General features: G+C 41.5%; 1 protein-coding gene across 1 annotated transcript in view; it reads right to left on the reverse strand.

Annotated features, from left to right (window-relative positions):
* The window catches only part of LOC142935418 (matrix metalloproteinase-17-like), a 55,986-nt gene that overhangs the window by 7,961 nt on the left and 30,909 nt on the right, over positions 1–17,116 (reverse strand). The window contains exons 4-8 of the mRNA XM_076079787.1: positions 14,525–14,811; positions 3,550–3,726; positions 2,678–2,780; positions 918–1,000; positions 54–206 (exon numbers count right to left, since the gene is read on the reverse strand). Coding sequence (XP_075935902.1) covers positions 54–206; positions 918–1,000; positions 2,678–2,780; positions 3,550–3,726; positions 14,525–14,811 — 803 coding nt within the window. The remainder of the gene's footprint in view (positions 1–53; positions 207–917; positions 1,001–2,677; positions 2,781–3,549; positions 3,727–14,524; positions 14,812–17,116) is intronic.

Consider the following 17,116-nt stretch of genomic DNA (forward strand, 5'->3'; position numbering starts at 1 on the left):
TTAGTACATTTCAAGACTCATTCCAAGATCTGATCTTGTTTTTGATACCGTACCTTTGAAGAAGACTATTTTGTGGTCCCCAGGCCTCTCATATACAGCATCCACACTGTCCAGATTGGTTGGGAGGCCCCTCCAGAATCGGTGGATCTGAGCGGGACGCAGAGACACCAGGTGCTTCTCTCTTGTCAGTCGCCAGAAGTACTTTCCTACGAGGAACAAAACAGTTTAGGATGCTGACAAATAATATTGGCTGTGGTGGCCCTTATTATTTGTTGTTTGTTTGAAGAAATGAGTTATCATCAATATTAATCAATATGCATTAGTCGTTTCCTTTCCTCTGCAGTTTACCCATGTGTTGACAATTCAGAAGAGCTCCAAGGCAAACTGAAAAAGAGGTAACTCTTCTTTCAAAAAAACATAATACTGCGCTTCAGACAATAACCAAAATATAACAGGCAGAATTTGCAGAACTGCAAATAAAATCTATACCGTGATCAATTCAGACGTCTGAAAAAATAACATTCAAAAAGGCAAAATGATTGTAATGATGAATCAACAAACTTTTAATGTCATCTCATGAAAAAACAAATGAAAAAGTTAAAAAAAAAGGTTAATAACTGTCGGTTAAAGTTCTGCACACTGGTGCTGAAGGTGTGCGAGTGTGTTTCTTGTTTCTGTTGTCAGTGGGAGGCTCGGGGTCATTCCTCCAGAGGGCAAGCATGAAAGACTGACGTAATCTTTGGACTGCAGTCTCTCGGCAGGGCTCAACTGGCTCAGTTGGCCGTCTGCATCTACCACGCTCTCTCTCGCCCTCTCTCCTTTTCGCTCCTTTTTTAATTTCTTCTATTTCAGCTCATTTAGCTAATTTTTATTTTTCCCAAGCAGCTCTGTGTCTTTCTCCCTTTGTAACTCGGTACCTTTGAAAAAGAAAGCCTCCCCTCGTATCTGGGCCACTGCATCAAAGTGACTGGTGCATCTGTCTGGGGCATCTCGAGCCAGCCTGAGAGAGATGTGAAGAAAGCAGGAATGAAGAATGCGAAAAGAGGGGGGAAAAAAAGAACCACTTTTGTAAAGCTGGACACATTAAATCTTTGAGCACCACAGTCAATAATGTTTATGTGCTCTGATGAATGTGTATATATTTTTAAAGATCTTTTTATGCATCTAAATTGTGCCTACCCATCAACCAGTGAAGCCAGGCTAAACGATACGGCTGACACGTTGAGATCCCTCAAGATTTTTAAGTGATTTAAAGCACTGACGTGGCTGGCCTTCCAATGATGAAGCCATTAGCACCACAGGGCTGGGAGTGGGAGCCCGCCAGGCCTTATATTGCCAACAAAGGTCTCTATTCAAAGCTCTATTAACACGACACCACTGCCTAGTGGTCAGCATTGGAGCCCTTGTCAGGCCTAATCCAGCTTTTTCACGCCTCATGACCTGATGGAGTCAGTGAAAAATGATTAATGAAGGACTAGGCAGGGAGAAAAAGATTAAGGTTAAATATTGCACCACTGCCTGTTTAGCTTATCCCTTCTTCTTAGTGCTGCCTTGCCATTTACTGTAGTGTGTGTATGCATGCACATGTTCTTTGAAAGTAATTTGAATTGCACCTACCTTGCGAATGCAGACATTTTTTGTGTTTTGTCTTTCATTGAACCTCTCGGGGGCTACTTTAAGGGTTAGTGCTTGGTGGTTTAGGGGGTGTGAGTGAGTGTATGTACACTCAAAATACATAAATGGACATAATTAAGCCAAATTATCCTTGATAATCGGAAAAACTACAGGCTGATAGCGGCCCAACTTGCTTTAGGGAATTACTTAATTAGACGGGCAGGCTCCCAAAATCACTCTCGGCCTCTTTGCTAATTTTCTCTGTTGGCACCTCATGACTTCCTATAAAGCACCAACAACCTCTATTTTACAATAAACGTTGAGTATTCCTGCATGGATTCATTACAATATTTCATGTGGAAGTGAAGAAAAAATTAGAAAATTAGAAAACGATCACATTATAATTACGCTGATGTACAGGGAACCGTGACAACAATTGAAATCTCTCTATAATGAGATCCAATACAGTTACACTGCAATAAATACCACCTGTGTGAGGCCTATTAGGAGTATAATGTTCATATGGAAGTAGCCAAACCTCTATTATTGCCCTAACTTTAATAGAGACACTTTTTATGGCTGTGTAAACATGCCTAGTTAAGAAAAAAACAACAGTTATATGAAGAGGTTTGTGAGCATTTCCAACTTTGCCAACTGAAGCCATACGATATATCGAAGAGCAGCACTTCTAGTTCTAATCAGATGTGTCCTGAGTCGACTGTGGCGCAAGCGTCACTTTCGGTGCCAAAATTGTACCGTGCCATCTCGTTTTCTATCCTCTCTGCTGCACTCATCTGGCCGGTGCAGCACAGGCCGTGGCATGTTGAATCGGATCAACAGAATGAGTGAAGGCTGGAAAGCTTTTCATAAAACAACACCGTGACTATTGTGACGCAAGATCACTGCATTCGGTCTAGACACAACAGTAAGATCCTATGAGATACAGTAGATGCTGACGAATTATTGAAGAGGCCCGAGTGGATCTTTTAATCCAGTATCGCACTAGAACACTAGATTGTGTTGCATGTGAAAGATTCCAAGTAACTTTACATCTTCTACTTACAGGAAGGTGGATCTGTTCTCAGGAAGGTCCAGCAGGACGGGAGGTTCAGCCGTCTGGGAGGGGTTGGCTGGTCGGTTTGTGTGGGACACTGAGTCTCTGACACCTAGGAAGGTGCCAAATGTCAACTCAAATGGATATAAAGCAACATTCTTGTGATTCTTGGTTATTTGCTCTACTCCTGTTCTTTTGCAATGCTACTATTTTCCTATGTTGTACCATATTATAACGTTGCGCACAATGTGTGTAATTCTCCCCTCTTTTTTTGTTTGCTTTATTTATTTGTTCGCTCTTCATGTTCAACATTCTCTTTCCTCACACGGCCGTTTCCTCTCCATCCTAGAGTGAATGGTGTGATAAGGTCTCATGCCATAACGAGGTACAATTACACCCTCCGTGCTTTTATTAAATCAATAACCTTCCTCTCCAGAACTCATCAATTGCTGCTTCCTGCAAGAGAATGCCTCTGAATCTTCAGTCTGCTGAGCTGTCACCAGCAAACGGCTGTTTGCAGCACTACTCCGGGAAACATACATAATTACAGCAGAGGCCCTTGAGATATGGTCAGTGAAGAAGAGGAAGATTCTGTGAAAACAATGGTGTATGTCTCCCACAATGTTCTTGTTTCACACACTCTGAGACGTCACAGCACTGGTGAGAAATCTAGAAGAGGCAGAAACATCTTTCTAGACTCAAATGAACAGCTCATTTAGGCCAGTGTGTGGTGTAGCATAGATATCCTGTTCATAACGACAGAATTATGTAAACAATGATTGAAAAAGTTTTTCAGCTAAATTTAGAATTGGCAATAGAAATACAATAAATTGAATATCACCCGTTTTATCTCTTTCACACACATACATGTTCCCACGTACCGTAGAGCTGCCAGACGCGGACCTTGTCTTCGTAGGGTAGGTCGTATTTCAGCGGGTCGCCTACAGGACCCTGGTAGTACGGCCTCATGATGGACTCTATGGCTGAGGTGTGGACCAGGCCGATGGCGTGACCAAACTCGTGGACCGCAACCGCAAACAGATCCATCCCATGAGAGTCTGAAAGGAGACAGAGAGAGAGGGATCATTAAATAAAAAATAAGACATCACAGTAAAGCTGACCTTTCTTTTAAAATACTTACTCACTGGGTCAAAATGGGTGGTAAATGCTCAATCTGACTTCCTAACAATTCTCCACTGAACAGTATAGATTATATACAGGCCTATCAATCTATACCATGCACTGGGTAAGGGGGCGAACAGAAAGTACTATTGCAACTAGTTAGTTACAGTTGGGTTATTACAGAGTAACAACTGTGGCCTTACCACTAACGTAGACACATAAGATGGTAACTTGTAAAGCTTTTTCGTAACGTGATAACCATCAGAATCTTATGGCTTACAGCTATGTGTACATAGCTAGTTCACACACACGACTGTGAAACGGCTTTTTATCCGTGACCAATATGAATCTTCAAATGGTCAAACATGTTTAATGCATCGTTCAATATACTTTGAGATTGATGTTTGAACAGGGCATGAAAGATTTTTAGTACATGGCATTGGAAAGACCCAGTGGCGACACTCACCAATGTGACCAACTTACTCTGTGTCCTAAATTGACCCAGTCAAAGCCCTGTTCAGGTATTCCATACTTTTTTCAGCTCAGCTGCTTATGGTGCAAATTAAGAGGCATGACAGACAGCTCAGGAGGCTTTGAGTGCTGTTAGGCATGTGGTGTAGTGAGATAACTGTGGTAAAACTGCCCGAGTCCCTCGGCTGGCAATCAAAAAACCTGAGTGTGGAGAGACACCTGAAGAGGCCGCGGGCTATTAAAGCATCCTTCCCTCTATGTTCAGCAAGAAAAAGACGAGAAAGAGCCTCCCAAACTCTTTGTCTGACTTTGCCAAGCAGGACAAAACCTGGGCTTGGAGATTTAGATTTGCAAAAATATGGAGAGCTAGCGTGTAAAGCCAAGCTAGCTTAGAGTTCCTTGGTGGCTAAGCTGAAGTCTGCATTCAGTTAACCTAAGGTTGGCCTCGGCTTGGGACGTGCACTCATGCTTACAGTACCCAGCTGGGGTATTCAGGAGGCAAATGCCAACTCTAATCTACAGGAACACATGGTGCAGAGAGGAAAGGTGGACAAAAGAAATGTGTGAGAGAGAACAGGGCCTCACAACAGAGCATGTACCATGTCATCATATTCACGGTCCATGGAAGGCTGACACAATGATCGTAATGCCTGTGGACAAAGTAGGAGCAGAGAGAATTGGATGGATGAACCAGATTCATTTAGGAAGGCAGAGAGAGATGGACAGAGAGGACTTTTGTGTAACTCTACAGACTATTTCATTCTGTTATATTTAGGGGTTCAATTTTTGTTCCACTGGATTAACCAGTGAGCCATTAAGCAGGTTTTTATCAACCCAAGTGCTCTCATTGCATGATGCTGATGATAGTGGGAATTAATTTACTAGACCTCTAAACTCTTCCTATCTTCCAATCCTACAGTCCTCAAAAACAGGATACAGCGGCTTTGATCTTAGGAGGGCCTTAAAGACGGCTATCTCAAAAAACATCACACACCCTTGAGTGGATGCCCTGACGTTTGCCTACAGGGCCAGCATGTTTGTGGAAGACTGGCTCAGTCAACATGACTCTGGATTAACTTTGATAGCCTGGGAAGTTATCATGTTTGAAGACCTAACATCTTCATTTCAGACCCCCCTGTCTCTTGGATTGCTCCGGCTATTTGCAAAATCCAATTCAATACTTAGGAACTAAGCTAGTTTCAAACATTCAAACGTTGCAAATTCTATCACGTTGCACAATTACAACTTTAGAAATGTCTTAAGTAGTTAGGATTTTAGTAATATATAAATAGTCTCGGAAAACACCTGCAGCGCCGTCCAATCAAAAGCACTCATCCCTGTAAACAGGAAGTCATTGTAGCAACACAAGCTGTGGGATAACTTAAAAAAATTACAGTTTTGGTGCGCAAACAACATATTAAACTGAAGTGGCAATCCTTTCAAAATGTAATTATTACTTAGCTTTATTTATGTATTAATACATGGAAAAACAAATACATGGAGTAACAACTAATCTCTCCTTGAGAACTACATTGTGTGGGGGAACAAATTTCATTTTAGTGACGTGTAAATTTAACAACTCTGAGACAAGACATAATCTAAAGGTCCTAGAAAGTACAATATTTCTTTAGGACTACTACTTAATCACCAAGAAGGCTCATCATATGGGTTGATGATTCATGCAACAGTTGAGGACATACAGCTGGCTAATGATAGTGGTGTGGCCCACAGCCAACATCCAGTCCTCCATTACGGAAAACATTTCTCTCACTGGATGAGACCAGATCACACAAATAATTGAGTAACCAGAGATCATTGCCAACAACATCCTCATTCTCCAAAATATCTGCCACTGCAGGCCCAAGAAGCTTGCATTCAACATCATTACCAACTTCTTCCACGCACAGTGTCCAATCTCTCCCTTCCAGGAAGCAACTCGGGGTAATTGGAGCCAAAACAGCTTCTTCCCCTGAGCAGTGCTCCTCATCAATACATCTGATATCCCCCAAAATGGTAAACAGGACTACAATCAATGAGTTTGAAAATACTAAATTGCATTTCACTCTCAAGTTATACGCTACCTTTTTTGACTTGATTTGTGCAAGAGATCTTTCATTTATTTTGATAAATATTGTTTTATATCAAGTCAAGTTGTTTTGTGAGTTTTCCTCACAAACAATGGAAGGCTAGAGTTGGTGGTTCTGCGTTTTACCGTATCTGCATAACGCATATACAGTAGATTATAGCATTTTATGTTGCTTTTTGTAGCCCCTTTCACTCTTTTTTTTGTGCAATGACATTTCTTCTAACTGCATTGCAATGTATTTATAACTATGTATAGAGCAGTATTCTTTAACGTTGTATTTCTGTTTATTGTTATAACTATGCATTGGACTATAGGTATTGAAACTAGTCAAGGCTTTCAGTGGCAAAATCAGCTGTGGTAAATACATTTTGCCACTCAGTCCTCTGTCCAATACCCTATTAAGATGACAAAGACAATGTTTATTAGTCAGTATGCAAGACAGTTGATGAGAAATTGGCAATATGCAAACTAAATAATAGGCCTGCAGCAACCTTGTGTAACACATAATTAATCACTTTATGTTGCGGTTGCCTCGTTCTTCTTCATCTCTTTCACAATTGAGTTGACGATGATATACTGAGCTACATTTCAACATGTATGGGGGATCATTTCCCTCTGTGTTACTAGCTTCAAAGTCTTCTTTCCAGGTTCTCAAACATTTATGGTACATTTATGTTGTAGATATCTCACAGCTCTATACTGCTACATGTATTGTGTCAGATCTAAAACAGTACGATGGTTTAAACAGACCCTCTGGGGCTCCAGTCCAAGTGAGGATCATTTGTTGTGCAATGAATACAGTGCAGTCAAGTGCTCCATTTATTGCGATGTGGTATGATGTAAATAGTCTCTGGCCTCCACTTTGCTAACACATTAACGAGGACAAGAACCATCAAGCTCAAAGGTCAGCCTTTACATTGGATGGGAATCCTTGTAATGTGGTGGCTTATGATTACAGCATCTTTGCTGGTGTAAAAATGCATATTGGTTTTGCAATTGAGTGTCATTTGACATTATGTCTGAGTTAAAAATAAAAGTGTTCTTTCAGGTTCATGAAAACTCAGAGAGACAATAAGCTACAAATGATCCGTTACTTATCCGAACTAATAGTAATGGCATAAACAATTCAGTGTTTAATAAGCACACATTTTCACAGGCCACAAGAGTATGATCCCTTCATGATATCTCCTGCATGCTCAGTGAGCACTAACAGAGCTCTGTGTTTACATGTTTATCCACTGGAGGTACATGAACACAGCTCAGTCTTATATTGCGTAGACTCGCCGATACTGCAAGTCTGTCCACCGGCACAGTTCAAATTTAACAATGGTGACAACAAGCAGCCTAATGGCTATATACTTCATTTTGGAGGAAAGGTAACTCAGAAATAAGTATGGTACTTTAAGGCTCCAGTACTGTTCAACTCTGCCCTCCTCTCGTACGTACCTGTTCTAACTTTGTGGTTTGTTTGTGTTCTTTGAAATCTGATCCTGTTGCTACTTGTTTCCTTCAGTTTTCTATTCTGTGTTATACTACAATACTTTGTTATCATCTGCTCTGTTTCAGCCAGCAGCAGTCTGGACATGTGGTGGTGTGAAACCCAGGAAAGGGCAATATGTAATATATTACAAAGGGTGGGTTTGAAGACAAAACTTTAAATTACACTTCCTGTAATGCTTTATACAAGTAACATGTAACAACATGATGTAGCCTAGAGAGTCTACATTCTTTACCACTCTCCCCTTTTCAGTGACTCTGCCTTAGTCCTTGTTCTTTAACGAGCTGTAGCTCCACTGTCCTAGACAACTTCCCCTATTCACCTCTACCACCAAACAAGAGAGAGTGACATTTTATTTTACCAACATGTCCATAGTCCTATAACCTTAATTTCTCCTTGCAGAATTCACACAGATGCTTTTTAAATATTTACACACCTAAAAAACAAAACAGATATCCTACACATTGTCGGTCACTTGCACTTTATTTTGTAACAAAGGCTTGATTGCTACACCTTTGCACATTTCCGTGTGGGACTAATAAAGGATTATCTTATCGTAATGATGTAAGATTTAAGATTCAAAGTGAACACAGTCTAATGCACACTTGGGGAAAAACGTGACTGGGGTTGCCCTAATATATTTATGTAGGTCATATTATCTGAAGAGAAGTTAAAATGAATGATAATATAGTAGCATTAAACTGTCAAATGATGCTGATTGGCTAAATTGTATGTCATACATTCATATCTTTAATCAGCAATTGGCTAAACTGCTTCACAGACCCTCCTCCTGTGGGCGATTTTTCCAGCACCCCACCGCTGCTGAGACATGCAGACAGGCGGAGAGGACGTGCAGGAAAAGCACATATTTTGCGCAGATATCATATTTTACACATATTACTGGGTCCATTCAAGGGGGGGGGGGGGGGGGCGGCGCCCTAGCGCCCTCTATTGGCCAGCCGCCACTGGTACATTGTCTTTCGCAGAAGACATGAGCTACACACAAGAATGCATGATCCCACCAGTAGCACACAGAGAGGAAAAAAATAACGTCATGAAAAATTCACCTGCTTAATGACACTTTTGTTTTAGTCAGGGTAATCAGTTTGCAGAAGCAGATTGCTGGCAGACTGCTAATTAACAGAAGCAATCTGCTGCCTATCAAAGCAAAAAAAAAAAACACTTTCAGACCTCCACTTATTTGTCTCACCGAGACTCCGCCCTCTCACGACTCCTAATGGACGGCGGAGCCATCAATCACACAGCAGGGGTGAACTGGTCCGCTAAATGTGGTGCTTAATTTTCCACTATTCAGCATCATCATACACATTAGGAGATGGCCTTGGCAGACCTAGATTTAGGGTCCTGCAGAGAACAATGCACCGGTAGATGGGGAAAGGGAATTAGCAAAGGCAATTACTCAGCTACGGATTTGTCTGATAAGGTCAATTTTTCTAAAGACGATTACATAGCTCTGCAATCTGCTGCAGCACCCGACATTCACTTTTTAACCCCTGGGCTGACCTAACAAGTCTACATCTTCTCAAGGGATTAGCGTGCTTTTGAAAAAAGTTGCTAAGAACAACAATTTATGAATCTGATAGCTTTGTGGGAGCAGAGCTGAGCCGGGTGGGACTAAACGTCTGTCGCCTTAAAGGCAGAACGACACGTAGAAGCAGTGATACTGACATCAGCTATGACTTAGAGACAAGTTGATGATGCTGGGGGAGGATGCTGTGAGATAGCAGCAAGGTGAGGCTGGCAGAGTGTGACTTGAAGAAATTAAGAGTTGTTTAATTAACTTTTTTTCCCCTACGCCTCAGTGCGCCAGTCTGGCACCCTCAGAGTGGGAGAGAAGGCGATCCCAACGGTTTAACAAAGCATCATAATCCAGAGGTGAGCTGACCAGGTATGACGATTCACAGAATTTCTCCCACATCGACGGCCACTTTATTCGACAAACACAATAGGTACCATTATCCTTCAGTCTCCCTGTATTATCCATGGCTGGCAAAATCAACATAATGTTAAAAATTAGCACTTGGAGTATTATTCATATATATACACCTTATAATTAGAACCGTAAAATATTAAAGGCAATAACTTTGCTGTTAAACTGTTTTTAGGTTAAGTTTTAGCAATTTGTCTGGATTGATCTGCAACTACAAATATCTTAAATACATATTTACTGTGTCGTAGTAGTTTTATAACCTGCGAATAATTGTCTTTTGGAAAGCACCACGATTGAGGCAGAGAAATAAATTAGGTCACACCTCTGACCGCTGCCTCGTTCACTGCCCTGCTCCCATTAACCAAACCTACATCTATGCAGCTGCTCCCCCCCCCCCCCCCAACCACACACTCAGGCTGCACTACAGCATCCTCTGCTTGTCCTGCCACTGCTGCGGCCTGGTGGGAGGTCTAATTGGAGCAGATTGAGCTGCTGTCCTGTAACATATGGCTCACGGCCCTGACAGCAGAAAACAAAGGAGGGTCCTGGCCCCATCAAAGACTCACCAGATGGGATGGACCTACACACACACCCCCTCGAAGCTCCACCTTACAGTTGAGGTTGAATTTAAAACATGAGGTCAAAATGCACCATGGGGCTGCGGATCTATCTACCGACCTTTCTTATGGACAATAACTAAACAGAATAAAAATATGTCAAATTGGAATTTGGTTACTATATTGTTAAACCAATTTCAGATTCGACAAGATTTTAAATTCAAACAATATTTGTTGTTGTGGCTACCTCATTGTTACTAATAAAGAAAACAAAGTCATTCCATGAACATCTAGCTTGTCTGATCCCAATTCCTCTTGTTAAATAGACAATTCATTTTGGCTCAGCTCTGTTAGAGTGAAGTGACTAAGTGAATAGGAAACCAGGCATGCATTCATTTCAACCCTTCAAATTCAGTTAGGAAAACCATGAAGCTATTTCAAATGAATCTTTCAGATCTGTGGTATTAGACAAGCGACTGAACCCTTTAGTTTCACACAATATCAGCTCATTTTTTGCGACAGAGTTGAACTTTTTCTCCTGCTTATTGTCCCTGACAAGCGAGTAACTGTCTGCACACTAATTGAGTAAGTGAAGTGGGGATCAGAGCAGAGGACAAAATGCAACAGAGCATCACAGCAGAACTGTGACAATCACATTAGAAACACACAACTTACAACTTGCTAATTAACAAATAATCTATAAAAATCCAAATACTGCAATTGCAAGACTGTTCCAATGGCCCACAGATGTCAACTTCTTCTACAATGCAGCAATATCAAATAAAGTACTGGTGCATGAATTGTAACGGAGCGCCGTTTATCACAGTGTATTGCACAAGATAATACACACATATCAATGAAAGTCATACAATGAGCGTATAGGCCTACCGCCATTGCGTCTGCGTAGCAAAATCACTGATATCGCAAGTGCAGCTGCTTCAGAAGTTAGTTTTCTTACAGATTTGCCTCTGTTTTGCTTCCAGCTTCGGAGGAGGTATTAATGTCAGGTTTTGTCATGAATTCATCTTTCATCCAAGAATTACTCTCTTTGGGATGTCTGAGGGTGAGGTGAGAAAGAGGTGTATTTAGAAATAGGTATTAGCTGCAAAGTCGTGCAATTCTGCGTCTACTGGAAGTACAAAAAGGACCCACTTGGAAACAGAGGAGGAATAATGGTGGCGGACGCAACACATCACAAACGTTTGGCACCCCTTCATTTCATGGCTGCAGGGACTTTTTAGCAGATGATGGTATATACAGCAAGGCAGTAGCAATTACTCTTCCCCTGCTTAGGCACTATTTGCAATTTTATATAAACAACGGCAAAATACCACCATCAACTACCCACAAACATCAGATATAGGTACAACAATCTATGTAAATACCTTTTTTTTCCTGTCATTGAGTTAACATACGTCTTACATCACAAAAGAAACCACCTACGCCATAAAAGTCCAGGTTTCTTGTGGCTAAATTCCCTCTTACAAACCACACAACCACAATGCATTTCAGCTTGATGATATGTCAAACCGAAACTGCACGTGTGGGTGTATCTCTTCTGCCTTACCACCTTTCAACAATACGTGCAACTTTCTGAAACAGACAATCCGATACACTTCACGCAACATTTGACCAGGTGTGCGCAGGTGAGATTCAAACTTCTTTACAGACACATTTCTGCCACTTTGTGTGTATACAACTGCACCATCATACGTCTTTGAGGAAAGACTGTGCCTCATGTTCCCCATTACTCACTGAACCCCACGGTGTCTCCTCTTAACTGCACCTGGTCCCCTATAAGTGACAGGTGATAATAACATATTTTTGTGGGGCTTTACTGTAAGATAACCAATAACCTAAAATTCGAACAACCCTCTGGCTTATTTGTTTAGCGTACCAGCCTATGCGTGTCGCTTTAAAATTACATAAACCGTATGCCAGTATCCATTTCAGCTTGTTGCTAAATTAACTCACTCAGGATTGCACCCTCAGGACACAATCCTTCGCTTTATCGCCCATCCTATAACGCAGCCTGATGGAACTTTGCGCCACAATGCTGCACGTTATTTCTTTCTTTGTCTCCTTATATTGATGGACCAACTTTTAGTGCCGAGGCTTCTGCTCACAGCCCAATCCCTTTTTGATACACCACGAACAAAACGTGTTGGCATGTGTTCACACACTTATGTTTTGAACTTAACGTAATCTATAATCTTCTTGAGAGTGTCACAACATAATTTTGAAGCCTTTGTAATTGAATAACAATTTAATGGTCAAAAAGGTTTAGATTTTTTAGTTAGTAAAGTACTAGAGCATCATCCAACGACATCTTCACCGGCAAGTGGACCTTGAGTTGGATTGTTGTGTCATACTCGTACAAACCTTCAGTCTTGGACTTGTGAACCTTGTGATACTTTTTTTCCAAATATTTTCTCACATAATTTCTACCTCTCTCCCTGTCATGTTTCTCTCTCTCTCTCTCCTCTGCTGTCCATCCATATGTCAGAAAGAAGGGATGAATGGAGGTACTGAGCAGAGGAGAGAGGAAGGACATTTTAAATGCAGTCATCCAGATGAAAGGAAGACTAAAGAAAGCAAGTCAGAGAAAAGGAGAGTTAATGATTCATGTTGTCATTCGTGTGACCGCACTGAGACAGCCTCTGCCTGACGATGCATTCACTAGATCACTCCATCCGCTCATTTCATCCGGATGAGTGAACTTATACTGCTCCCCTGCCCTTTCCAACTCCCTCCCTCCTTTAAAAAAAAAATAAAAATAAGCAAAGGACAGTGGGGAGAAATGAGGAAGATGCTGAGTGACAAGACCGCCAAGGTTTAGAGAATATGATGATTAGGTCACATTCTGGAAAAATGCTCCTGCTGTGCCACCAATAATTTCATTTGCACCAGTGCACACACACACACACACACACACACACACACACCTCCACCCCCCCTACCCCACACACACACACACACACACACACAAACAGAGCAATGAGTCTAGAATTCACAATTATTCATCAAATAACGAGGACACAGACATTTCTGCAGAGGTGCAAAGAGGACGCGAGTGAATGATGACTGCAGAAAAGACAGATCTGGTACAGTGAGTGAGTGACTGTATGAACGAGTGAATGTGCGGAGGTAACTTTCTAAAGCCAAAACACCAAAGCACTGTGTTGTCTTTTCCAGAGCCGCCAAGGAATAATGGATATTTCCAATATAAGCTGGTCTATTTTTGATTGGCAGAGCTGATTGAATTCCATTTAGAGCCGCTGTCATTCTGTCCTCATTTCAAACTGGCAGATCTCCCTCAGCGGGTAATCACGCTCTTTCAAAACTGTTTGATGAAAGTAATTTGGCCAGATCATTCAGGATAACGTCGCATAAAGCAATCTATTAGCCCACACAGCTCAAAGCACAAACACTGCATAAATATGTTTCACTGGAATCGGCTAAAGACAGACTGTGTGTCGATGAGTAAAAACAGACTTAATAATAACACAATACAACAGATAATAATTATCCTGGCTCTGGTTAATAAGCTTTAGAAATTTTGCAATAACCAGCAAGTGGCCAATTAACCTGTCAATTGTAACACACAACAAGTGTTCAATTGTGAATGAAAAGTAGTTTGGAAGGCGAGCAAATGAGTTGAAATTGAGCTAAAAGTAATGGATAAATGTTTGAAGCATTTAGCTTAAAGGTTGTCAATATGAAATTCAGCGCAGTGATCAGTGGTAACCGTTATGAGCGCAGTGCAGAGCACCAGCGATTAGCTAGCTAGTGGGACAATAAATAAAGATTTACTTGAACTAACATGTACACAGGTATCTATGTAAACAAAGCACAGAGAAGCTCTGATTACACACAAAACACTACACCAGCCTATATCTTTAGATACAAATAGTTGTTTGCTGCTGTATTAATGATCTGAATATCATATTGAGAAGCTTCGAAATAATGGAGAAATTGTTCAAATATCTATAATGGATAAACAGTTGAAAAAGTTAGATAAAAGTAAAAAAACGACAACGTTGAAATAGTCCCAGTCCCTTAAACTCATATGAGTCCAATTAATTCTGTGCTGCTGGCATCAAATGGATATTACACATTTGCACAAACATATGGACACTGGTTTAATATAGCAGATTGCAACCTTCATCACCTGGAGATCTGAAGGTCCAGGCCTCGTCGTCATCGAAGTGTGTATCCCCAGCTGTGAACCTCTCTCCGGGGAAAAATGCGTGCGCCACCGTGCCCCCTGGCCCGTCAAAGGGATATCCGTCGTCGTGGTCGGCCTTAGTGAAGTCGATCTGAATGTCTGCATCGCTGCCGGCCACTTCATGGAAGTTGAGCGGTGCGATGTCACTCCAGACCTTCAGGGCGTAGTACATCAGGGCCCGGACAGTGTCCCTGCCCAGTACGGCCGAATCCTTAGGGAAGGTCCTCACTCTGAGAGAAGAAAGGGGGAGGAGACAGATATGTTACATAAGGGAAGAAGAGACAAGATGGGGTGAGGAAGAGGACAGGAAGGACACGGGGGAGTTGAGATGACAAGAAAGGAGAGGAGAGGAGATGGTGGCTGATGAAGGAAGAGGATGGGTGACTTGACAAAAGAACAAAGTAAAAGTGGAGACAAGAGGAGAGAGCTGGGCATAGTGAGAGGATAAAAGGTGATGATGGACAAGAAACAAGAGGGGAAGAAAAAGAAACGTTAAGGAGGAAAGGGTAAGGGGGTCAAAATCCATGGCAGGAGACAGGAAAATAAGATGTCAAGTGTAAGGGTGACACATCAGAGATGAACATGAAGTTGGGGAAGGGACACAAAAGGAAAATGTGTAAGAAAGAGGGAGCTGAGCACAGGAGAAAGAAAGAAGTGGAAAAATGAAGCAGGTTGCAGCAGTAGACACTGGCAGGGGAAGAGCAGGATGGAGAGATAGCTCTGAATTGTAGAAAAAGGTCAACTAGGCAATGTTTGCCACTGGGACAGAACTGCACAGAAACAAAAGAATGATGTTTGCATAAAGTGATTCCATTGTTTTTTGTATTTCATGGTTAGGTGCTCCCGCTGCTCACACATACTGATAATAAATAGGGAATACAATGTGCATTGAAATAGATTCTGGCTAGATTTCCCTCGTCCTTCCTCTTATCCCACTAAGCATCTCTCACGCTATTCTGTCGTTGCGTCAGTGACAATAGAAACAGGACAAGAATAAACAGAAAATCATCCACACGTTTGTTTACCCTTTCTCCCTCTAAATCTCCACTCCTACTCCATCGTTCCCCGTCTTCGCTCTCCTCCAGTCTTTGCCTCTCCCTACTCCCCTGCCCTCAACGTTTTTCTCCCCACAAAAGCCCTCTGTGTAAATACAAGAAGCGATTTGGCCACTGCAGGCTGCTCCAGGACATTCAATCAAGGCTCTTGGCCTTGAGAGAGTGCCGCCTCATCTTGCCTCTATCTGAGAAATTGCAAAGTTTTGTATTGATGGAGCATCATCTTTAATTCAAAAATCAAATCAATAGAGTCACAACATTGAAACATTTGCATCACCGATTGCTGCGATTCATTAAAAAACCAAAAACACAGATGGTAATTTATCGTACAGAAAATGTGTTTAACATTTCGCAGGTGTTCAAGGTTATTCTGGGTGCACGTCGTGCTCGGGTGCACAGCTTGATTTTATCAACAATCTTGACCTTTTTTTCCAAGTGTCGTGTCGTGTCTTGCATCAAATGAGGCAAAACTGTCCTTCAATTCAAAAAAAAAAAAAAAGAGAGCAGAAACATGAATATTGATTCACATATTGATTGTAACAGACAGACCTGAGAAATAGTTTAATATTACAAGGTAAGATGTCTCACACATATCGACTGAATTCCACAAGCATAAACAGAAGATATTCGTCTCTGAAAGTGTGAAACGAAAACATACTGCCAATCGTTTCCTGCAGGTAGCTGCATCAAAACAAAAACCAAACCACCCGCATATCTCATTTATGCTGCAATTTGCATGGAAGAGGTAAGAAAACGGTAAATGTAGGTGAATGGCACTACAGGTAAGAGGAATAATATGTATTTTTGATTTTGGGGTAAACTGTCCCTTTTAACATACATTACATTGATGCTGCACACCTCAGAATGGTATCCAACACCTCTGTTTTCAGGAACTGGGCCCTGGTCTTGTGTGGGAAACTACTCACACTGTGCAGAACGACATCAGATCAGTGGTTGCATATGGCATAGTGGAAAAAGGCTAATTATTGACTGACATCTTAATTAGAACAATGTCAGTTTGTTTGGCTGGATGTTAAACGGATACACTGCTTGCTCTTCTGCTGTATTTCTGACAAAGTAGCTGCTCAAGGAATGCTTACTAGCACATATTTATGATTTTAACCTTAAACTCAAAATCACGGTGTAATCGTTGTAATGTCTGCGCACCTCTCCCCTTTACGGAGAATATCCAAATTCCACTCAACGACATTAATACCACATAACAAAAAAATCAAGCTGCACCCGCTATGGAACTTGTCATACTCAAGACTGTGCCAATCTAAATATGTGGGTCACAAATAGGTTTCAGAGACGGAAGTTCTGTCACTACAGACAATCTTGTTTCATAAAAAGCCCTCTGTCATCCCCATTCCTTCTTTTATTGAAGCTGGCAACTTGAAAGCCGAGTACCTGTCAAACAAATCATTTGTTTGACACTTGTTTCAATTCATGCACACATCCTTCATGATTAAGGACTTTT

Source organism: Anarhichas minor, unplaced genomic scaffold (assembly GCF_050575085.1).
Source record: "Anarhichas minor isolate MPS153535 unplaced genomic scaffold, ASM5057508v1 ptg000073l, whole genome shotgun sequence".
NCBI lineage: Eukaryota > Metazoa > Chordata > Actinopteri > Perciformes > Anarhichadidae > Anarhichas > Anarhichas minor.